Source organism: Natrix helvetica (assembly GCF_964273705.1).
Source record: "Natrix helvetica genome assembly, chromosome: 9".
Classification (NCBI taxonomy): Eukaryota; Metazoa; Chordata; class Lepidosauria; order Squamata; family Natricidae; genus Natrix; species Natrix helvetica.
The window spans coordinates 18,440,486-18,466,447 of record NC_138560.1 but is presented as its reverse complement, the minus strand read 5'-3'; the positions used below and the strand labels follow the sequence as shown (position 1 = coordinate 18,466,447).

Here is a 25,962-nt window from a genome sequence, read left to right as displayed (position 1 = left end):
ACCTGTTTGTTTGTTTGTTGTCAATCAAATGAGTAGGGTGCCCAACTCTGTGACTCTGGACTAGCTTTAATTAGGCAGCCGATTCAGATTGTTGATGGAATGATTTTTGGACGTCTCTATGGTACTAATTGAAGATTCTAGCTAACAAGCAACATCGGGAATGCAATCATGGAGGAAAGCATAAAATCCATCTGTAGAACCAACACAACCCCTACAACTAAGCCTATCATAGTTGCTGTAAAAGAAGTCCAAAGTCTCTCTTGAAGAGGACACGGCTGGTCTGGTCATCATCATCACGTTGGGTTGCACCTCAACTCAAGGGATAAGGTCTTCTAGAGATGGTTACTGCAACTTTCCAAGTGCCCACACAGAGGGTCTGCAGTGGGGGCAAAAAAAAATCAAGATGGCTGCTGATAACCTTGCCTCATTCTTAATGCTTCAAGGCACACACTTTTTTAAAAAGGCGCAGCTTTGAACATGCATCAAAACTACCATTCTGACTTTTGGGGCCCACTTTTAATGAGCCCAAGTTCGGTCCAGTCCAGAGTCTTCAAATAAAACACTAAGTTAGCTGTTCTGTGCGTAAAGCCAATTTACCAAATAATTCACTTCGCTTGCTTCACATTAAGTCACAAGCAGAGTCTAAAATGTACAAGCATGAGGATATATTTTAAAATGAGCACTTACATTTCTCCATGGTTATCTCTAGCACCAAAATCTGGTAGGTTGCACCTCTTGAATGGAAGGTTATCTTTTAATCTTTGCATTAAGATTGCATAGTGTAAGTGCCAAAAATGGATGGGTAAAACCAACAGGTGTAGAATAAATCTTGTCTGGAGACATCCAAGTTGAGTGAGAATCATACTACTATGGATAATTTTGCATTGTGTGTTATCAAGCTACTGCAATTTCTCATTATTATTAGTTTAAAATTTTATATTACTAGAGGGAGGGGCAAAACTATCATTTTAAAGCACACTTAAAAGGCCATGTATTCCCTTCATCATCAGACTGGTGGTCTATTTCTGTTGCTGTTATTATACATTTTAATTCTTACTCATTTTTATCTCGTAGTCTTATCTTGCCCAAGGTTAAGTTTTGTCTCTGAATGTAAAATATAATACACAACACATTTATTATCCAGTTACATGCACATCATGAGAAGGGATTAGTTCGCTGGTTATTGCAATTGCCTTCCTCAGTAAATTCTGCTTAAGAGTTTACTTTCACTGCCAAGGTCACATAGTTAATAACTTCTTTAGGTTAGCCATAACAAAAAAATTATCCCTGGTTACCGCTACGTTAGTTCAAATGCCATCAAAGTCAAGGTTTCTGCCACAAGTATGTTCACTTTATATTTAACAACATTCTTTGCTTTTACCCAAAATGTCACTTGGTTCTTAAATATTGTAAATTTCAACATCTCAGGCATCTGGTTTACAGTCACGCATCCAAATAATATTATTTAAAATTCCATTTCATGCCACTTGTTTCTCTCATGAATCTTATCAGTAGCCCACTGGTTTTAGAATAAAAATAAAAGACAAGCTTTTTTATTGCACACCGAAGAAAAAACATTTGGCAACAAATGCCTTTATTTTTTTTTGGACACATGAACACAAAATCCCTGCAGGCTAAAAAAAAAAAAAAAGAAAGAAAAATACATTGCAATTATACACAGCCAGCATATCGCAATGAGGGAGGGAGGTACTGTTAACCTACCCATCCCAGAGTTTCTTTGAAAGAAAAAGTACCTCGTATTGCTATAGACATACATCCAGTCCAATTTAATAAAATACAATTTATAACATTACAAGTCTAACAGTATAGAAACAAACAAACAAACAAACAAAAAAGGAAAAATACATCAGTCGAAAATGAACATATGCCAACAAGTTTTACGTACAAGGTCCAGGCCCTAGACATAGAAATATCATGAAAGTGTCAATAGCAAGGTATAAAGAAACCCTTAAATTGATATCCACTTATGATCTTTCCTCCATTTGTACAAGGGAAAAAAACCTTGCAGTTGAAATAGTATTGATACAATGCCCTCGGAACTCTGCTTTACGAAAATGAAAACAGAGGAACTGCCGTGCCATGGAGCAAGAAGTGGAAAAAAGGACCCACAGCATCATCAACAAAGGTAGTTTTCTTGGCAGGAGTGGGAAGAACTGATTGGAGGTTGGGTGACTTGTCGCAAGGAGAGCCATGCCCTTTTCCCCATCATGCAAAGATTCTTGATATTAGGGTTGTAGGAGAAAACGACGTCTCTGGATCAAAGAAACATGGAACACCTTCTGCCTCTGATTTTGAAGTCTCCTTCGATGCCCTTCTTAAAATGCCCAGAAGTCACAGAAGTAAGCAAGACTCTGTTACAGAGCAAAAGCTTTTTAGAGCCTCTTTGGAATAAAAGTGCTCAAAAAAAATAAAAAATAAAAAAGGCAGAAGACTTACAGAAGGAACCACATTTGATTTTTCTATAAACACCAAGAACTACCGCCCAAATTATTAGCCCATTCCCCTCCAGCCCGAAGTTCAAATTTGCTACATTTGAAAATCTCTCATGACATAACAGGAAAAAAAAAGGAGCCAGCAGGCTTAATATAAACCAAGAATCTCCAACCAAGTTGAAATTCTGGAAGTTGTAGCCCAAAACGACCAAAGACAACACAGTTGGAGAAGACTGGGTCAAAAGGAAAGAAAACCACATTAAAAACCCCAAACTAAACCCTAAAAACCTTAAGAACTACAGCTAGAAAATGCACATCTTCCCATTGATTGACACATGCATAACCATTCAGTTCATCCCCAGGGGAAGGGGCAGTCCCAATGAGTCAAAAAGGTCTCCCAAAGATCAACAAGACCTTCCCTTTTATTAGTTTTTGAAGATCTTCATTGCTGTCTGCTTTGATAGAATTTTTCAGCTCTGAAACATACCCAAATGACATCACTGGACCGTTCAGCAATTAAGAGATGACTGAACATTTTTTTGCACAGGAAAATTTTCAACAGAGACAAGAAGGAAGAAGAGGGGGTGGAAATCATGAAAAATTCCAAGAAAGTGCAAAAGTTGGCAAGAAAGTTTTCTCATCAACGTTTTTGGGCTGATAAAAATTCATTGTGATAATAATTCACTTTAAAAAAGGAATCCTGCTTAGATATCTCTCTGAAATACAGATGATTTCAAAAGACCAATGTGGGTTGTGGGCTGTAATACACATGAAAAATACGATCAAAATCTTATTTTTTTTCCTATGATAAGAATTTTTTAAAAAGAACCATTTCATATAGCTTATACACTTTATACAGCCTCATTTCCTAATAAGCCAATCAGGAAAAAAGTTCTTCCCAGATTCATTAAGCTTCCCGTCTTCACAGTTTGGGCCCAACTACAACTAAAATTAACTGAGCCCTTTAAAATGCATGTTTTCATCCCAATGCTCTTTTTTTGTTACTATTTGGGTAGCAGTGGGGGAATCCCACCTGGCTCCCAAAATCTGCTTTTGCTGGAAATTGATAGGATGAGAGATTTAAGTCCTCCTCCAGCCCCTACTTCCCAATCTTGATCTGGAAGTGGGAGCAAAAGTAGATTTGATTGCTGAAGGTTTACAAACCTTTTAGAAAGCCTGTTTTCATTCTGCCTGGCTGGGATTTGGAAGAAGATCTCACCTGTAGACAGGTGGGTACATATATCCCTTTTCTCCACCTGTACTAGGTGCCAGGGCAACTACTGGTGTACCCAGGTGGTACAGATACCCATTTTTCTTACTTCTCTTTCTTTCTCTCAAACCATGTCCTTACCTAGTGCAATAAAAAAAATGCTACACACTAAAACAGGTGCTTAGACTCTTTTCAAGGTGCCTCAGTTCTCTGTTTGTTTGGGTCAGCAGGAGTTAAAATTCTTGCATTTTCTCCCTGAACATTAAAAGAAAAGAAAAGAAAAGCAGCAGACAAACTAAAGCAGTGGCCACTCTCCCTCCCTGTGTGTCCTGATATTGATTATCCAAGTGAGGTATTCTCAAGGAAAAGTTAAAAAACAAAACAAAACAACCCTTACCTATACTTAAGCAATCTAATATCTCAGTTCTGGACGTCAGAACTAAGTTGCTTCACTTCTTTTTCTGAATGGGGACAAACACTGCATATGCCCTTTCCCACAAACACATGCACACACGCACACGCACACGCACACACGCACACACACGGCTCTGGAAGAAGCATATAAAACTTTTTTTTTTGTGTTTTTTGAAGACTAACTTCAGTGTACTCTGACACAACTGAATAATGTTCTTGGAAATGTACATTTTCCAAGTTATGAGAAGCTCTGTTTCAACTGACTGAAGGACAATCTAAATCAGGGATGTCCAAACTTGGGAACTTTAAGACTTGAAACTTCAAATCTCAGAATTCCCCAGCCAGCTATGCTGGCTGGGAAATTCTGGGAGTTGAAGTCCACAAGTCTTAAAGTTCCCAAGTTTGGACACCCCTGATCTAAATGGTGTATCATATTGCCAACGTGAAAGTCCGGAGTTAAAAGCTCACACGGTCACAAGACTCTCTGATGCCACCCTCTGATTAGAAATCCAGAGTGCAATTATTGGCCAAATCCCAGTCTTCCCCCGCGGTGGCCATATCAACTCAGTCAAAAACTAGGAATTTAAAGCATTGTGTACTAACACTCACAAGCTAGTCTCAACACAACACTATTATTGTCTGCACAACCCCCTCCCATCCTACTTTTGGTATTAACATGTTTCAGTGGAAGAGAACCGAGCAAAATAAGAATCCTAATAGAAAAGGTTCAAGATCAACATTACAATTCACACTTCACACATGCTACTGAGTGTCGCTGTACATGCAAGAAACCTAAATCGTCGAAGGAAACAAGGATCTAAATTGCTGGTAAAAGTCTTTGATTGCTACTGTCACACTATACACAACTGTACAAATTGGCAAAGCCTTTTTTCCCGATACACAACACCCACTTTCCAAGCTTATAAAAAGGGGTAGACAGACCAATGGTGACTATAAAACAGTTAAAAATAATCATTTGTAAAAAGCATGAAGGGAGCCTCTTCTGATCCATTTTTAGTAATTAATTTTCTCTTCAGCAAAGATAAGTCAATCTACCCAAGAATGGATTCTGACTAGAAAAGCTACTGCCAGGTTATTTAAAAAAAATTATTGCCAAAGTTAAAACCTTCTATGAAAAAGAGTATTAAAAATGACTTCAATTTGTCAAACATAGCAGCATAAAATGGGCACTTTTTGTGATGTTTTAAAAATACTAAAACTAATTGTTCAGAACCTGGTTACCTATTTTTAGAAGGGGAAGCAGTTCGGCATTTTGAATCAAAAGATGGCAGTTGTAACCGTAATCATAATTATAATTGTATTAGAACTGCCAAAGGGGATTTTTCTCTGCTAACATTACGCATCCACAGAAGAAGTACCACCAAGCTGAATTCGCAGTTATAGTGCAATGGCTTTGCAGCCCAGGACTGCAGAGAGATTTACAAAAAGGGAACTAGCAAAATTTGACAAAGCAAAAAATTAAAAAACAAAACCAAAGGAACAGCCATACCTCCGAAAATACATGTTTGTTGAAAGGTGTTTTACACCAAAAATTCATTGATCAAGTCTATATGGCTCCAGACAGAAAAAAACAGCAGAATCCTGTTTTGCCATATCTGGAGACTCACAAAGCAGTTATGTCAAAGCCCAGCAGGAATTCTTCTTCTTCTTGACAAGCTTAACATGGGATGAAGAGGTAACGTAAATGGATTAATTGGTTAGCAAAATATTTCAATAAAAACCTTTCATGCCAAGTCCTTTAAAAATTGTTTAAGAGGATCAGCCTTTTGCGTTTTGAGGTAAAAATTCAGTCCAATGCAAAGACTGTTTATGAAATTTCTGTTTACCGAAAGAAATAAAAATAAAAATGGCTCAATTGTGCCTGCACGAGATGTTGGTGGCAGGTATCAATTCAGTGCAACTGTCTCAAGCTGCTGGTGGAAGGCAGCCTGAATTTAAAAAAACGAGCCCTGACAATTAATGGTTGGTGGCCTGACCAACTAGGCCGCTCCTGCCACACCCCGTGGCTGCAGAGTCTGATCAGGCAAAGTACATGGTGTGCTGGGTGTCGTGATGGATCTGCACTGCCTTGGCAAGTGCTTGAGGGTCACGGCCATTGCTCTGTCCCGACACGTGGCTGCCTTCAGCACTGAAAAAGAAGTTGGAAGGATTTAACACATAATCCCACTGAGGTTACACTCCTCCCTCAACTACATCCCAACCCTTTGCAGGTTGCCACTGTTTCAAGGTGAAAAGCCACTTGGGCAGAGGTGGTTTCTATTCACGTTACAATAATGTACTGGTAGTCCCTCACTTATGACTGAAGTTAAAACAGAACTAACTTGGGGCTACTTATGACCCAGATTCAAAGTTCTGAGGGTCACCCCCAGTCACATGACCAAATTTTGGGTGCTTGGCAAATAGGCCATATACATGGCTGGCTGTAACATCCGAGGGTCATGTTTTACTAGCTTTTATTTGCTGAAAAGAAGCATTTACCTCCAATTTTTAGCAAAAAAAAGCTTTTAGTGACTGCTGCAAAAATGGCTGTAAACAGGTCACATGACTGACCCATTTTACAATTGTCACGACTTACAATCATAATAGGCAGGCTCCATTACGGTTCTAAATCAAGGACTACTTGTACAAACAAGGTTAAAAATGAACCCTAGGCCTCTCTTACATGTGATTCGGGCATCTAATCTCTAAACTGTAGTTTCTTCTGAAATATCCAAAACATTGGTAAAAGTTTAAATTAGTTTAGCATAATGGATTAACAAAACTAACAGGCTCCACTAATACAAATTCAGAGTCTCTGCAGATTTTTTTTTTAGTAATTATATTGATAAATACATTATCTAATTTTTCTAGCCAATTAAATGGAATCTATAATTAGAAGGCAGGGTGTTGCAACTTGTTCAATAAAATATTGCCTGTGCAGCAACCAGTGACTGATGCCACCAAAAATGTGTAACTTCCCTGTGAAATTCAAATTGTTCCAAAGGAAGGAGCTTTGCATTCAGATCAAATTCAGAACAGAAGGGCAGATCTGTACATAATTTACCACTTACCCAGGATGCAATCCTAGACTCTGAGTATACTAAATCCTTGAAGGTTCTTCTCCCACATTTGCTTACCTGTCATGGTCTTTGTCTACAAGATGGTATCTTGCTCTAAATGCCACCAGCCTGGCATAATATGCAGGCGCAGGGATTGAGACAGACCGTGTGCATCGAACGTAAGTGTGACATAGCTGGTATGTCAGTAGCTGCAATTCGTCTGCGGTGAAGCAGTTGTCATCCCACAAGACTTGATAGTGAGAAGGACGGCTGGTTCCCTGAAATAAGATAAATCCAGTCAATCCACCCCTGAAATTCCCTAAAGACAGACATACCGTGCAAGAGGCAGGCAGTAACCTTGGAACAAAGAAATTGGCTCTTCTTCTTTTCTTCTCCAGGAAAGTCCTTTCTTTTTTCTTACAGAGTTTCTATGCAAGAAGAAGAAAGGAGTAGCTTCTTCAACCTAGGGGCGAAGGCTGTTCATTAATGCAGAAGAAAATGCTTCACTGGCTTTTCAGGGCCAAACTGCGGCTGCTTATACCACATTTCAGTATCAAGGTTAACCTTTCATTTAACAGAATAACAGAGCTGGAAGGGACCTTGGAGGTCTTCTAGTCCAACCCCTTGCTTAGGCAGGAAACCCTATGCCCTTTCAGACAAATGGTCATTCAACATCTTCTTTAAAACTTCCAGTATTGGAGCATTCACAACTTCTGGAGGGAAGCCGTTCCACTGACTAATTGTTCTAACTATTCTCCCAAGTTCCAGGTTGATTCTCCCCTTGATTAGTTTCCACCCATTGCTTCTTGTTCTGCCCTCAGGTGCTTTGGAGAATAAGTTGATCCCCCCTTTTTTGCGGCAACCCCTGAGATATCAGAACTAGGGAGGGAGTGGAGTTTGGTCTCAATTCATATTCTAGTCATTTGCCCTATCAGTGTTGGCTGGGAGTAGTCTCGGTGGTTCTTGAGTTGTTTACTGTTAGCTTGTTTGGCAGTTCCTTTATACAAGGCCGGTTTCACGAACCACAAAATGCTACAGAGTAACTGCTGGCTATATTATGATTACCTGGATTCCTGCATGGCTACAGAGGTAAAAGTCGAATTCAGATGGGTGGGTGATGGTGCTATCCACGGTAGTGCCTGCTGGAACATTCCCACTTTTCCCCACCTATTGGAGACAACACAGCCGTTGTGAGGCATCCGTGTCAACAGAACAAGCAGAATTCATCATTATATTTTATTTGACAGTAAATCAATCAATCAATCTGTTCAGCACACTTGATCCTTACCACTACCCTACTACTAAAGATTAAGGATCATGATTCAACGAGCAACTGGACAGTTTTCTCTGAAGATGAACTTCTTCAGCTTTGCCTGAAGTCAGCCGGATTCAGATATATCTGAAGCAACGTCCAACCGAGCATATTTTCACATTATCCTAATGCCATCGCCTGATGATAGCTATTTTGAATTTCATGAATAGTATACATGGCTATGTAATAGTATACATGTGGATTATATGTTATGAAAATGAAAAAATAAAAAACTTTATATACAGAATTTCACGAAAGAAATGGGCAGCAAAGAGCAGCATGTATGACTCGACAAACAGAAATGCACAAAACATTTCTGAATTTAAATTTGAAATATTAAGTTTAGGTTCATTAAGGTTGGAACCGCTGTTGCAACTTGAAATGAATTGTCCAACTTGAAATACGTTGAACTGAAAGTTTTCCAATAATAAGCAGGAGGAAATGAAGTGGATCTGACTTACCTGGATCTCACGGATTTCATTCTCTTAGGAATCATTAGTGCTGAGGGATGCCTACAAATATGCCTCAACGTTTTCAGCTAGGCTTTAGCTTCTTGTAGCGGTATTACATCTGACATTTAGAATCAATTTTGGATTATTATACTTTTTATTGATTCAAAATGTGTAAATTTATTTACCACCACCAAAAAAAAAACCCATCAGTATCTAGCCTTATACAAATTCATTTGCACCATCCTTACCCCACCCAGGCATTTTTCCAAGAAAAGCCACCTGGCATCTCCTGAAAGCTGCAGAATTTAATAGGATGGCTTTGCGTTCCTTCTGCAGTTACCTACCCGTTCAGTTTTGTCTGCACAAAAGAGTCTTGTGTGATGCCTTTTCTGCACGACAATGTAGGTGATCCCTGGCCGGTAGTCTTCTTCTAAACTGATACAGGCCTTCCGGATTGCGATAAGCTCAGGCCAAGCTACCTAGAAGTGTTAAAGTTGAAATCAACTCAATTCATGAAGCAATTCATGAAGTCCCACTGAAGCTGTTGTACTATTAAGTAAGAACAGGTATGAATCCAAGCCGATTTCTGGCTGATGAATACATCAAGGTCATGAAAACTCTCAAGGTAAAATATGATTTTGCAAACTTGCCATGAAGAAAATAAGACAAGTACATTTAGAAAACTGCTTGTTATGCATAGTGCTATATGCTTTGGGATTACATATTAATTTAATTTAGGATCAGGATGCATTACTGACATACAACATACCTCTGGTTTGGACGAAGAGACAATCTATCTACTTTTCCAGCATACAGGTAGTCCTTGACTTATCGTAATTGAGCCCACAATTATGGCCATAAATTGTGATGGCCATTAAGCCAGTTATCAGGTGACTGTGCCTGATTTTACCTTTTTTGTGGCAGTTGTTTAGTAAATATTATGATTATTAAGAAAACACAGTCACTAAGAAACCCACTGTTCACTACAGGGTGGGGTTTTTTTTGTCAGAAACTGGAAACAAATGCTGTCTTTCAGCAAAAACATCGTATATCATGGTTACGTTTCCACAGGAGTTCTGCAAAGGGCCATAAATATGAGTACCCAAAATGCAATCATTCATTGGCAGTACTAGGATCCACACCAAAGTCACACTTTACGGATTAATATATTAATGCTTTATTAGATCATCTAAAATTTAAATGGTTTTAGGCATCTTGACACTAACATAACCATCATATGTTACTGTTTATTATTAGAATAATTACAGTGTTTGCAAACATTGCCAGATTTCTATGGAGCTAATAAGCGATGCATGCATCGCTTAGTTTCAAACTGGATGATTAAATGTTTGCATTGAGTGCATTCGTGGCATAAACTTCTTTCCAGGCTATCTAGCAAAGGAATAGACTTTCTGAGTGGGCCCGTTCAGAGGATGAATTATTAGACCAATACCTGTTTCATCTGCCCTTCGGATACTCCTCCCCTGTAGTAAATGATCCTTGTGGGCTTGAAGCGAGTAGATTTGTAAAACTGGATCAACAGTTCTCGCACCATATTGGTCAGGTCCTGGATCACTTCCTGACTGTACAGCAGTTCTTGTGATGTCTCTTGACGGGATGTTTGCACTCGTACAGTAGCGCAGTAGCGGCTGGGGTGGCCATCCATGCTTCCTACTACAGCAGCAATGGAAGGTTTCTTCCCATCTCCAGCAGGAGGGTGAGTGACATCTGCTCCCAGAAAAATAACAGGTTGCTGGAATACTGAGGGCCTGGGGAATTGGAAATAAAAAGGCATTTTAACTAGGAACCAGCAAAAATATCCTTTTTAAAAATGTTCTATACAGTTCTAATTATCATTTTTATTTTTTCCAAGCTATTCTTCAGTCGCTGAGTAGTTTAGTGCTTATTTCTGCATTACACAACTCAATATTCCGCCTCTTTGATAGCTAACATATCCCACCTCAGCTAGAGGACAAACAATAGATATATCCCATTTCCCTGAAAATAAGACCTCCCCGGATAATAGGCCCAATCGGGCTTTTGAGTGCATGCAGTAAAATAAGCCCTCCCCAGAAAATAAGCTCTCCCCAAAAATATTGCAACACAGCAATATGTGTTGAGGTGACCACGCTCACCGCCTCCTGCACCTCAAAAATAATAAGATCTGCCCAAAAATAAGGCCAAGTGCTTATTTCACAAGCCATATGCTATATAAATATGTATAAATATAACTATAAATAAATATAAGTAAGTGGCTCCCTGTTGCATCAAACAATTAACCTTAATCCTCAATTAATTCCTGCTTTGCTTTGGGGTAAAAAGGAGGATTCAATGCATTTTTGTCCCTTCTTTGAATAAGAAAATTCAGGTCAGCCCAGTCAACAATAAATCTAAAGAATTTATTAGTATAAAACAACAATTACAAAAAAGAAAGATAAAATCTCAAGGGCTATTGGGGAAAATGGAAATTCTGCACTGGACTCCCAGAAAGCCTCACTTTCTAATGTGGAGATTATTATACAGTTTTTTATGGGGACAATTATCTAGTATAAGATATCATAGTATAAGTGAACATGTGAACGAAAAAAGAAAAAAATCTATTTAGAAACAACTAAGTTCTCATTGCTATAACTAAGGAAAACTTTAGAACCATATAAATTAGGCAAATGGCAACATTCTCAATGCAAGGATTTTCATTTGGAGTGTTTTCATCATTCTGCTTCTGAATAAAACTCAGCCATACGCCTTCTATGAAGAATAACCAAGGGTTAAGCTGACCTTTGATGTGGTACGAGGACATTGTTTATTCCACCAAGTTTTGCATTGATCTTCAGACAAAGATTGGAAAGAGTTTGGGGAGATGTTTTCACCACATTCTTCACCTGAACACACTGAGTCGCCATGCCCAGGAGAGTATCCCCGACTCGTTTAACTTCAGCTACAACGAAAAAGTTGGTTTTTTAGAACCCAGGTTTTTTAAATGCTCTATTCAACCCCTACTCACATCCCATTCCAGTAACTCGAACGGATGACTTAGATTATCTAAGGGTTTTTATTTCTTTTTATTTTAAAGAGTTTGCACAGGATTATTACAAAAAAAAAAGCACCGAATCGTAATTGCACATTCTTTCAATATGATAATTATATTATGCATTTGGTCAAATGGTCTCTTCCTTACCGTAGACGGGTGTCTTTCCTGGAAGAATCACTACAATTAGCTGCAGCCCCACATAAGTCAATTTCAAATGTTTGAACATGGGCTCCACACTGTCTGCCCCTTGTGCGTATTTACAAAAGCATGGCTGGCCCTGGATTGGCATCCCCGCATCCTTAGAGATCTTGCGCAGCTGATCAGTAAAACTCCTAGAAACACAGAATAAGTCATAGACAGCATTAACACTTTGTGCATGCTATCCCTTTTATTCCACCTGAAATGGTTTTGATAAAAGAACTGGACTGATTCTTAGAAAACAGATCTTCTCTCAAGGGTTAAGTTAGATCAGTATTTTTTGAATCTTGGCAACTTTAAGACGAGTGGACTTCAACTCCCAGAATTTCTCAGCCAGCACAACTGTGAAATTCTGGGAACTGAAGACCACATATTTTAAAGTTGCTAGCTTTGAAAAACACAGGTTTAGACCAAACTTCCTTGAATACTGTCAATGTACAGTAACTCTGGACATCAGAAAATGAGCACAACCAATTACACTGAGCTGCAAGGGTTAATACTGGGTAAAGCAATCACAGATATTTGTGTACTTTTTAGGTTGTCATTCTGAAATTTCTAATTATGGTAAGCAAGTTCTATTGATAATCCCAAATTAAGATGTCATAATTACTTTCCATTGCATTAGGCTTTGATTACATTGTCTGAGAATTATGCTTATAATAAAGAAGATATTGGATCTTCTTGAAGTCCAACTCATCTCAAAAGGCTGTTGTGTTGGAAGATAGGAGGAAGGTGTGTTGGATATGTTCACCGCCTTGAGTCATTTGCAAAAATAATAAAGGTGGGATGTACATAATAAAAAATAAATTTAAAAGGTACCAGATCTTGAAGGTGTCAGAGTGGGGAAAGCAGAAAGTGAAGTAAAGTAATTGCTTTGTGTACCATCATCTTGTTGATAACAACAACAACCTCTATTAAATATACACAATTCAAAGCTTTCCAAATATCAGTTTAAACAAGTAAACATAATCTTCTTCTAAAAAGGGAAACTACTTACTTCAACAAATCTTCCCGGCATTGTTTCTGAGGTGCAAAGCAGGCAACAGCCCACACTTTAATTTCAATCCCAGCATAGAACTGTTTCCCTCTCATATCCCAGACACCCTGATTTGGTGTAGCAACAGTCTTGTTCTAAAGAAAATCAAACACAAACCGCTTTTCTTTGACAAGTGTATAAACTAATGCACAGGCAAACTCCTTTTCATTGCATTTCCATGATCAACTACGTTTTCAGCCCCAAATTTTAATAAACTGCCAGTAAAGAGTCTACCGAATTAAAAGTATGCATTAGCCCCTCTAAGAGGTCTGTTGTGTAATCTAGATTGGGTGAAAATTATGAAGTACTTACCCTACCTCCATACTGCAGCATTGGTGCAGGTAATACTCTGCCTGTCAGTTCTGTCATTTCATTATGGACAACAATACCAAACTCCTTCAGATATGGATCAGGTCCACCAACCATACTGTTACTCTTGACCTAGAAATTCAGAGAACATTTCTTAAATATAGACGCAAAAGCTGTTGGGAATATTTCATTTGAGTAAGTGTAGCTCAACCGGCAGTCCACTGTGTGCCTTTGTTCCTCAGTTGCTGCTATCTTGTGTTGCAGTTATCTGTGAATTACGTGGACTGTTGCAAAAGGAGGAGAGGGATGGAGTTTATTATCCTATCGTCTATGTCTTGGATATACCAAATTCTGGGTGTACCATAACCTCATCAACCCAGTGGCGAGAAATGGTGCTGGATCCCAGGAAAAAGATTTGCAAAGTTCATGCAGGAAAAGTGATAAGCGTCTTCCAGCCACCATTTCACTCCATCTTAATGGTGATTTAATATATTCAAGCAGTTACTCACTAGTCTGCTAATTTCCTCCTGCCTGTCAGGGGCAGATCGTGCTGTTGCTTTGATCATAGTTGATGTCTGATTGTCTGTTAGCTTCTTAATACAACGCTGCCCTGCAACTATATTACACACCTAGAATGAAAAAGACACAGGGTGAACAAGCCTGATGCAGCAGAACAGAACTGAGGAACAGAACCGCCTAGGTGTTTACCTCAAGGGGTAAATATGTATGTTTCTGCTCTTGCCCTACTTGGAGGCATGGAAGATGTGGGTATTTCAGTTGCAGACTGTACTTCTGCTTAAAATACTGAGCTACTGTACACTCCATAGCTTGCCCATTTTCCAACTGCAGAGGGAACCTGTAAGCAAAAATATAAATTAAATATATATTCATTTCACAAGAAAGAGGTTTGCCTATGGTATCAGAACATAAACAACTATTTTGGATTCTCAACTATTTAACAAAAGCAGCAACAAAATTATTCTCCCCACAGTCATATTGCTGAAATTAATAAAAACTGAAAAGCAATCAGAGATGGATTGTGGTCTGACTGGGAGGGTAGCACTCCAAATATATGGTATCAAGCTCCAGTGAAGGGATCTTAGCATCCTCACATTAAAAATCAGGCTTAACATTTCAATACATAGGGACAGCATGATTTTAAAAAATGCATAATGTTGGTCAAATTAACTAAGTTAAAATTAAAAGAGCCCATAGTATAAATATGCATGTAAGGTGAAGGACTACTTAGTCCATATCACTGCTACATGCCTGTTGGGAAGAGGCTTATCTGTAGCTTCTCTCATATGAAGAAGCACGCCTGGCTGCCAGATATCAGGTTTTCTCCATCGTACATTAATTATGTAAATACAGGTAGTCCTCACTTAACTATGGTAATTGGGACTGAATTTCCATCACAAAATGACACAACCAAAAAGCACAAGTCATCTGGAAGTTGAGTCCTGGCAACTGGACTTCTTTTCTTTTTGAACTGAAATGCTTATCCAAGTACCTTTTTCAAGCCTGCCTATTTGGATAAGCAGTGAAATGTTTCAAGCTGAAAAAGAAAAGAAGTCCAGTTGACAGGACTCAACTTCCAGATGATTCTTATCTGGATGACTGAGAATCTTCACTGACATATTATACAATACAATACAATACAATACAATAGTAGAGTTGGAAGGGATCTTGGAGGCCTTCTAGTCCAACCCCCTGCGTAGGCAGGAAACCCTATACCATTTCAGACAAATAGCTATCCAACATCTTCTTAAAGACTTCCAGTGTTGGGGCATTCACAACTTCTGGAGGCAACTTCTGTTCCACTGATTAATTGTTCTAACTGTCAGGAAATTTCTCCTCAGTTCTAAGTTGCTTCTCTCCTTGATTAGTTTCCACCCATTGCTTCTTGTTCTACCCTCAGGTGCCTTGGAGAATAGTTTGACTCCCTCTTCTTTGTGGCAACCCCTGAGATATTGGAACAATGCTATCATGTCTCCCCTAGTCCTTCTTTCTCTTAAGCTAAACATACCCAGTTCCTGCAACCGTTCTTCATGTTTTAGTCTCCAGTCCCCTAATCCTCTTTGTTGCTCTTCTCTGCACTCTTTCTAGAGTCTCCACATCTTTTTTACATCGTGGCGACCAGAACTGAATGCAGTATTCCAAGTGTGGCCTTACCAAGGCATTATAAAGTGGTATTAACACTTCACGTGATCTTGATTCTATCCCTCTGTTGATGCAGCCTAGGACTGTGTTGGCTTTTTTGGCAGCTGCTGCACACTGCTGGCTCATATTTAAATGGTTGTCCACTAGGATATTGCCAAAGCACAAGTCACTTTTTGGGGTCCTACTCCAAATGGCTTCAGAGTTTGCTATTTTTATAGAATTCTGAAATACGTAGTTTATGAAATATTTAGTTATGCGTGACCTTCAGTTTATACAATGCTTTTTCATAGCAGAAACAGAACAAAGATTTTTCAAGATTGTTCTTTAAAAAAAGAAGCATACATACGTTTGATGGCTAGCAGGTCGTCTAGTAACATTGCAAACTCTGTATTTTCTTTTCATTTGCCCACAGTGAGTAACCTCCACTTTTAAACCTATAAATCCAGTGAAACATAAACACACACACACCAAAAGCCAATATGATAAATTGAGAAGGATCAAATATCAAAACAAACTACTGGACTGTCCATGATTATTCAACCCAAGTTAAATAGTTTCTTCTAAATCTATTCATCCTAAAATTCATGGAGAAAAAATAATCTTATAACATAAAATGAAAAAGAAAAAGTCCACTGAAAATACTACAGAAATGCATCATAATACTGTAGTCAGAATTCCAAGGGGTTTTTTTGGGTGGAGGGGGGAATAGTTAATTTGGATTTTGATAATGTAGTAATTAAATACAGAGCAGAGGTGAGTTGTGATAATTAATAAAGGATAAAAACATATTCTAAATTGTTTACTTTTTTGTTGAATATTTCTGATTTAAAAAAAATTAGAGACCAACAAATTAAAAGGTACAGAGCTGGCTTTGAGCCATAATTGCCATCCCTCATATTTTCTTCAGCAAAAACTCCCAAAGTATTGGTTTTCTAAAAGACAAATGGGGGATGTCAGAGAAATATCTACACAATGACAAAACATCCATCTGTATAACCACAAGCTTGTCCTTTTTATTTTTAAATGTGTGATATTGGGAGATGAAGAAACTCTAAGCAGTTACTAAAAATGTTCTCTCTAATCAAAACCAGCCCAACTTATAATTTTCTAAGGGTGGAAATATACTGCAAAATTTTCAGAAATCAAGTTTTTCATTTCAACATACATGATAACTTATTATTTTAAAGTAGTACCTCTGATTTCTTTGGTAAATTTAACACGCTGGGAATCCGTAAGGGGTTTTGTTTGTTCATTGATGTTCTGAATATCCAGGACTTCGCACATGAATTCAATAATAGGCTGAGCACGGTAGAAAGCAGTTGCAGATACTAAAAGAAAAAAAAGGAGGCGGGATACTGAGAAAAGAGTCTCGCGAGAGATTTAGGGTAATTTAAGGAAACAGGTTTCTTCCATACCATCTATATTGAGCATCATGTTCCACATGGCAGGCCTGACAGACTGATGGAATCCAAACCAGACCTCCCGACCTCCTCCCAGTGGGTGATAGTATCCTTCAGGGGGAGAGAAGAAGGAACGCCCCACTGGAGTGTACCTGGTGGAATGGGAGAATCTATTCAGCTTTATCAAGAAGTTACAAATCAGGAATAACTGAGGTATTGCGTAGAAAATATTATAAGTATTAAAAATCAGACAAGTGGATCATTTTTAGAACAATTTGTCCTGGATCAGGGTATTCCGTCACAGCACTTTTGGCAAGATCATCATCAGTGTAAGTTAAAGCACATGTGTATTGAGTGGATATTAGATCTGTCACTCAGAAAATTTTAACATAGAATACTACCTTTCAGTTTAAAACTTCAGAGACAGAGAAGGATTTCTGGTGTGAGTAAAATAATGGATCTAAGCAAAAGTACTAAGGAAGACCAAGGAGACTAAGGAAATCCTTCAACAAATTCTGGAACATGTATTAATTGCCACGGAAGGCAAGTATCAGTAGCCAATCGTTCTCAATGCTAGGAAGAAAGCAATGGCAAACCATTTCCAAAATCTTGCCAAGAAAACTGAAGGGACTAGTCCACACAGCCACTGGGAGTCAACACTGACTTGAAGGCACAAAACAAAGAAAGATAGTTTGCAAAATAGAAATTGTTTTTCTGCAAGAGTTAGAATATTCTAAACTTTAATTGAAAAGAGACAGAGTTACAATTTATTTAAACTGTATTTTAAATATTCGACTCTATTCAAATGTTATTTTAAAAAGTGACTGCTGTTCCATACCTTTCCTATATTCTACCAAGTCAAAGATAGGTAAGAAAAGCAAAAACATTTAGTGAGAGCAGAACACAAATATATCCTTTAGAAATATTGCATATTCCTTGCGATGACAGTTCTCAGTTCTGAAAGGAGGAATATCCGCAAGTGTTACAATGGGCTACAACATGCATAAAAGATTCAACCAGCGTCTGCTGGGAAAACTACAATCCAAGAGAGAATGAGTAAAAAAATATTCACCTCATAGAGGGAAGGTGCCGTGTGATGACATCTAGTGCCTGCACAGAGTCTTCTGGGACTTCGTTCAGATGCCCTGCCAAAGCTTCCAGGAGCAGCTGAAGGCTGACTACAGACACCCACTGAACTGACACTTTAAAGGTCTGGTCCTTCCCTTCACCGGGGAGTGTGACCTCCATATCCACCTGAAGACACAACAGTGAGGATTAACTGTGCAGATCTTTCTCAACTGTACAGAACATCTGTTGAAATTGAAACTGTTCATGAGCTCAACTTGTTTTCCACTGATCCTTGACTGAATTCAGTTTAATCTCATTATTATTTGGGTACAGCAGATACCCATCAAAGTCCCAGATCATTCTTCCCTAGGATAAAAATAAGCTATAGTTCAAGGATAGTTTTCATGCACTTTAAAACATGTCCAAAGGCTTCATCTAATGCGGGACACTGCAATTTGGGCATGACAAAACAACAAATATTGAATGCTATTTAATGGGGTCAAAGCAACGCCAAGGATGCAGTTTTATCATTGCTTGTCAGGTGCAAGCAATCACACGTGCATATTTCAAGCTAGCTATTTTATTATATTCTGCCTATATAACACAGGCATCTCCCCAGATTGCTTGCTCCCCTTAGGAACGAATAGATAAGAATCTATGGAGCTTGGGGGAGGGGAGGGTGTCAGTCCTGGATCTCTTGCAGCTGCCCAATGATTGAAGGCTACTTCCACCTCCCTGCCTAGCTGGGCATTTCCCAACACTGCTATTCTTTATATGGCATTGCTTTAAAACAAAGTCAGGGTATCACTGACCCTCCAGGTGTCACAAATATACACTTCTGGGTTTCTCTTAGCATTGGACATGCTTTCTGAAAAAGCTGGGAGTTGCACCTTAGCAATGCCACTTTCAAATCCAAAACTTCTATTTTGATAACTTCATTATTTGAATAGGGCAAACGAGAAGGCTCAGTAGGACATTCTTAGGAAAGATGGCTAAGTTAAACTCTGAGGGCTATTACTGAAATGACTTACCCTGTCCCTTCCAATAGGCAGAGGATGCGCAGTATACATATTTCTTTTGCCGTCATAGCCAGGTTGTCGATCCCCAAATATTTGCATCTTGAAGTGTCTCACCATGGTATCTACTACCTCCCTGGAAAATGAAATGAGAATTGAAATGAGAACAACTTAATGGTACAATAGCATAATGTTCTCGATTTGATTTTCAAAATATGATTAAGTTCAAGTACAAATGGTCTCTACCTTATGAGACTGCTATTGCTGAGGAATGCTCCATGTATGCACACTGTATTGTTTTATTTAAAACTGCCAATTTATCAGCAGTCAGAGAACCATTAAAATTAGGCTTGAAACTATACCTGTTCACTCTCCGGGGACGTTTTTCTGGTTTGATATCCACATCATAATGATAAACATCAATTTTAGGAATCTGTACTTGGAAATGATTGGCTAAGAGACGAATTGGTTTTCCAACTGTTCCCAGGCCAGGCCGACGCGGCGGCTGGAAAAGAGTGGCTGGTGGCCCTGGAAAAATGAAAGCATGTTTGATAGGTATGCCTACTCTAAAATTGTAGTGTTCCATACAATTTTAAATCAGTTTTAGGTCATATCCCATTTCGAAGTAGCTTGCATTTACATGCCCACATCCCATTTTGAAGTACATTACATACAAACTATTAAGGCAGACAGATCTAATACATGGATAAAGTTGACTGATAGTTTACAGGTTACCAAGAAAAGAGACCATTGATATACCCATGGCTAGCTCCTTTTGTTCACTCATTATATTTTACTCACAAATAATATAGATTACTTATTCCTAGCATATCCCATCTCCCCCCTCCCCCAAAGATAACCCTACTGTCGTCCTTTTCTGAAATGGTATCTTCAGTTGTTTCTTTTTCCTTCCGCATTTGAACTGAGATAGCGTAAGATCTTCAATGTATCCTCAAGTCCCTTCACCTTCTTTAATAAGCTATACCTTCAACCTCTGCACAGATCTAAGAGTTCGATGATTTTCTTTTAAGCCAACACATCTGAATAAAACTCAAAACCGTCCAGCTTTGATTTTTGTAACATTCTCTTCACAATCTGTATAGTCCTTTCTATTATCCTATTTGAATGGGCATAATAGAGACTGGAAATAGAATCTGCAAAATCCCAATCTTTGGCAAACACTCTGAATCCCATTAAATTAAATTGTGATCATATTGTCTGTTATGACCTCAAGGATTCCATGTGTTGAAGAGACCCACAATGCAAAATTTATTTATTTAAATGGGCAGTTCACAACTATATAAAGCCAAAATAATACATGAAATAAAAACAAAGAAGCCAGGGACCACAACCAAACTGCTTTGATGCATTCAACAGCACTGTCTTCCAACTACAACTTTACCCTCTACAAGAGGTTGAGGGAAGAGCTAGCTCTTTAGAGCTTTCAGGAAATTTAGATCATTGGACCAATATCGTAACAGCAGTACCCGTCTCATCTGGAGTAGTTATGTATGGGTATTATTAATATACTGATGATACTACGGTACATCCAGTGCCATTTAGTTATATCAGCTAATGTTTCATGTACATATTGAAAGAAGGGATGGGAGATCTGAGCCTTGAGGCACTCTACACTATAGGAGTCTGGGGTTGACCAGAACCTGTCCCAAAGAAAGAAGACCACTACAAAAAATATCAAATAAAATTTCCAAACTAATTATTTTTTCCCTGAAATTAAAATATATCAAACACAATTCCTGCCATAATCTCATAGGCAATTCAAACATGATCAATTCAGCTTCTTACACATGCATCTTGCACACTTCAATATCTCTTCCCCCACCAAGATCTCACCTCTTAGTCTTTCATGTACAATTATTCTTTCATTCTTGAGAAGTAATATTCAACTCCTCCTAATAATAATTCCAATACATTTTAAATGTTCTTTGCTAAGGCCAGCCCATCAAAATAATTTTAATAATTGACTAGTTAGCATTTTTAAATTGTTTCAATTATATTATCAGATACAAGCAAGTATAACTACAAACCTACTGCAACATTAGAATACAGTAATCCACATATAAGTCATCATTACTATCTTAAAAAGCTCTTAGAAAGGCATCTACAATCACCAGTTCCTTCCTAGTTCTTTAAACCAGGGGGCTCCAAATCGAGCTGCAGCCCATTCAAAACCAGACTATAGAGTCGTTGGGCAAGCAAACACATGCAGCAGGCAGGTGGGCACAGTTCCATTGGTGCATGCGGCGGGCGCATGTGCCCACCACTTGTGCAAATGGAGCTGCAGGCATTCTCTCCCGCCGCCCCGCTCCCATGCCAATCCACAGCCAGAAAGATCTGAGACTGTTGGTTTAAACTACTCCTAATTGATATTTTGGGAAAGTTAGTAACCAGCAGTTTAATCCTGGTTTTAAATGCACGTGTCACACAAAATCTTTCTTGTAGCAATACCACACTTAAACCAGATGCACTAGTACCTGTTGACACTGCTACAGGTTTACTCAAATCATATTTTCCTACAGGTAAACTTATCAGTAAATCTTTCAATTCTTAATATGTATCTTAATATTCTGGCATCCATATCCTGTAAGTGTCATCACAATAAGAGTCGCCATTCCTGGAACAAATTTTGTCAAATACAGGTAGTCCTTAGTTAATGATGACAATTAGGACTGGAATTTCCATCACTAAGTCACACGGTCATGAAGAATGACATGTGATCAAATTGCTTAGCAACAACACTTCCAGTTGCTGTCATTAAGTGAATACTGCAATATATGATCACTGTGATCCCCCACTAGTATCCCTATTGACTTTGATTGTGGAAGCTGCCAGTGACAGTTGCAAATTGTGATCATGTGATTGCAGGACACTCCAACATTATGATTATGATCCAGTCATTGAATGCCTGGCTTGTGATTACATGACCATGGGGATACTCTGGTGGCCAGGAATCTGTCATAAGTATCATTTTGTTCAGGTCAGCACTATCGTAAGTTTAAACAGTCACTGAACAACTGACTGTTCTCTTTGTTTCCTTATAAAAAATATGTCTCCCATATATAGTAAATTTTCTTGCTGCTCAGTGAGCTCCAAATATGTCAAACAAGCCTTATCAGCAATAAAACCCATATGGGGGCTGCAGCTGATGCACACAATATTTGTGTGTCCAAAACTACTAAAATAATATTTACAACTAAATCAATTCGAAGTATTATGTTTTCTTGGTAAGCCATTTACCATTATTCCTGCTGCCTTTGCCACTGTCACTAAAGTCATCACCTGTCTCTATTACTCCTGCCAGATAAAAGAAGTCAGCTTCCTTTAGCTGGGCAGTGCATGACCTTGACGCTTTGGAGACCATGCTGGGAGCATATACTCTTGCCATACACTGCAAGAGTAATTGCCATGTCTATTGAGCAGCTTTGACGTAGAAACTGAAATTTTCCACAAATATCACAATCAAAACTATTTCCAACAATAGCTAGGGAGACTTAGCACTAGGGATAATTTCAATTCAAAATATAAATACAGTAGTTAAGGAAAGTATTTCTTGGAAAAAAGGCAAGGGTATTGCTACAAAAATCAACAATTAAGCTTTCATTGCTATGTATTCCTGAAAGTAATCTTCGAATCTACATGGATGCTTCAAGATTTAATAATAAAAAAACAGTTTTTCACTGTCTTCTTGGGAGTTGTTTGTTTTTTAAAAAAAGAATTTCCCACTCTATAACCTCCAATTTTCTTGGTGATTCCCCACAATCATTTACCAACCAGGTTTGATTCTGCTTAGGTTTTTTGGGAACTGGCCAAAGTACTATCATCCGTGATATAATTGTAGTAATATGAAACAGTTCCCAACTGGCTGTGTATATTCCAAACATATCAAACACGTTTTCACTTCATCTATCGCTTTTCTAAAAAGTTGAAAACAGGAATAATTTGTTTTATTTTGAATCTACCTGGCATTTAAAAGGAACAGTTGAAAGAGCTGTACAGTCCTAATTGGGTGACACAGCCTGGCACAAGACCAGAATGGCTTGCAGCTGCTGTCTTTCTTCCTTAAAGTATCTTGGCACTCCTCCCAAATGCAAAACCTACATAGACCACCACTCCCTACCTTTCACTGCCAGAGCCACACCCTCTATCTAGTCTTTTCTCAAGATTTAGATCTCAAACACATGAGCAAGTAGAATGATAATATGGAAGCTTCAAGAGAGATGGGGTGGGAAGGAAAAGAAGAAAAAGGATAAGCTAAAATAGATTTATCTTCAAATAATCTCTAGTTACTACAGAAGCTCAAACTCCTGCTCTGACCAGGAGCAAGAAAACAAAAATGTACTTTAGTTTAGTTTAGTTTATTGTGATTGCACCTCATACAATGAAATTAAATGCCATCTCCAGTGTACATTATAACTATAAAAATAAAACAAGCGTGGAGGCCGCATGCAGGAGACACGCACATATGCACGGGGGGCACATGTGCATGCATGAGGGTCACACGTGCACGTGTGGGGTGCATGTGGGGGGGTTGTGCATACATGCACAGAGGGTGGAGCACATGCGGGGCGTGCACACACATTGCATTATGGGTGGATGCACACACGCTTTCGGCACTCAACGCCAAAAAGGTTAGCCATCACTGCCCTAGATATCTGAATCATTGACTCCAGAACCTGCTTATGACATGCTAAAAAATAACAATGGCTAAGCCAAAACTAAGTGGCCACAAGCCAGTGTGGTTTGTTAGTTATATTTAATGATTAGCATATTGTACACAGTCAAAAAGTATCACCACCAATGTAACTGATACACACATATATTTGTACTTATTGTATCTAATCTTAGAGTCACAATAACAAGTGTTATATCTAAAAACTACTGCACTCTTTTCATAAACTTCTGCAATTTCTTATTGTAACCAGGAATCAGAATTGTCTGGAATTTGTGGACAGATTTTATACTTTAAAAGTTGATTTTTTACAAGTATTTCAATACAGACATAAACAAAGATATAACTAGCCCCTTCCATATTACTTGAAATATTATCTCTTGGAAAATTGAGCCAAAAGTTAACGCCTAAATAAATAACTGAACAAAACAAACTAAATCGCTATATTCTCTCTCTCTATATGTGTGTGTGTGTGTGTGTGTGTGTGTGTGTGAGAGAGAGAGAGAGAGAGAGAGAGAGAGAGAGAGGTGTGTTTTCTTAGGTTTCCATAAATTCCTAAAGATAACAAAAAGCAGATTAGAAAATAACTAAAGCACAAGGTAACTTGGCTCTACAAAAGTTAGGTCGTAACACTGTGCTTCTTCCCCCCCCCCCCCCTCTCTAAATAATGCAGCCAGAGACTGAATTCACACTTCATCCGAGGCTATATGTGGTTTATCTGTCTTGGGCTTAGCAAGGAGGTCCATAAACCTTGGCTTACAGTTTAGCATACTGTGCAAACTCTGGTAACTGTGTTTGTTAAAACCAGGTTTCAATCAAGGCATGAAGAAAGAGGATAGGTGAACAAATGTTTCCTTTGTCCACTGCATTCACATCGTTGTGCAGTCCTCCAAATGACCACTATTGCCCGCTCCGGATACACTGAATTATATGGTCTGCCTAGAATAGAATAGAATAGAATAGAATAGAATAGAATAGAAATAGAGTAGAATAGAAATAGGAATAGAATAGAAATAGGAATAGAATAGAAATAGCATAGATATAGATTAGAAATAGAACAGAATAACAGAGTTGGAAGGGGTCTTGCGAGGTCTTCTAGTCCAACCCTCTGCTCAGGCAGAAACCCTACACCACTTCAGACAAATGGCTCCAACCTCTTCTTTAAAACGTCCCGTGTTGGAGCATTGCTTGAACCACACATGATGGTTGCTGCGGCGGTCTTTAAAAAGTTTTTCAAAGGGCAGCAGGAGGCTGGGCAAAAGCGTTGCTCCGACTCTCAAGAACGTAAGCAAATTTTTAAACAGGCTCCTGAAGGCATCACGTGCTCTGTGTGTGTTTACAAACACTGGCAAAGTGTTCAGCCGCACGCAAGGCAGCCGCCGCCGCCGCCGAGGGGGGAAACTCCTTTGTAGGCCCACATGGCCTCGGGCAGAGCGAAGTCAACGTGCCCTGAGAGCCGCCAGCAGCACCTGTTGGCGGCTTCCCCTCAGAAGGGAAGGGGGAGAGGAAGGCTCCGCGGGAAGGAAACCCGAGTCCCTCCAGCCCCGCCCCAATTAAAAGGGCGAAGCAAAGGGGCCATCTGGGCAGCCCCCTCCCCTCCTCCGCCCCGGGCCCACCCACACCTGCAGGCAGGCCTCTCACCTGGTCCCAGCGCCTCCATGGCGACGGCAGCGGCGGCCTCGCCGCGGTCCCCCCCGGCCGCCGCCGCCGCCGCCGCCGCCGCCACGGGCCCCGCGGCTCCAGCCGCCGCCGCGTATCTCTTGATTTCGGGAATATTGGCTTCGGGGTGAGGGTCGGCCGGGAGGGAACGGGGGGCGGAGAGCAGCGTCTCCGCGTCACCAACAACGCGCGGCCGCGGCGGAACCAGCCCGCCCGGCCGGCCGGCCGACCGACCGCGCTCCTTTGCTCGGTTCCAACGGGGACCGTCGTCGGCGATCGCTGCTGCTGCTGCTGCTCCGTCCGCCTCAGGCTCTCGCCTGCATGCGCGCGACTCCGCCCCGCGAGCGAGCGAGAGAGGCGAGCGGACGGGCCGGGGCTGAAGAGAGGCGGCCGATCCGGAGCCAAACTCTCTCCAATGCGCGTCGTTCGTCGTCGCCTCAGCGCGGTGGACCCCGCCACAGCCGCCTCGAGCTCGGCCCCCTGCAGCTGCGCCTG

At 39.6% G+C, this 25,962-nt stretch overlaps 1 protein-coding gene across 1 annotated transcript; it reads right to left on the bottom strand.

Annotated features, from left to right (window-relative positions):
* Positions 1-1,565: 1,565 nt before the first annotated feature.
* LOC309396925 (protein argonaute-4) lies at positions 1,566-25,962 on the bottom strand. The gene is made up of 18 exons (XM_081962505.1): positions 25,450-25,962; positions 19,481-19,646; positions 19,134-19,254; positions 18,107-18,288; positions 17,050-17,186; positions 16,828-16,962; positions 15,981-16,068; positions 14,183-14,330; positions 13,984-14,103; positions 13,478-13,606; positions 13,127-13,260; positions 12,079-12,263; positions 11,679-11,838; positions 10,354-10,669; positions 9,245-9,379; positions 8,202-8,303; positions 7,215-7,414; positions 1,566-6,226 (listed from the first exon to the last, which is right to left on the bottom strand). Exons 1-18 carry the CDS (start codon positions 25,466-25,468, stop codon positions 6,118-6,120), a joined length of 2,586 nt encoding a protein of 861 aa, XP_081818631.1. The 5' UTR covers positions 25,469-25,962; the 3' UTR covers positions 1,566-6,117.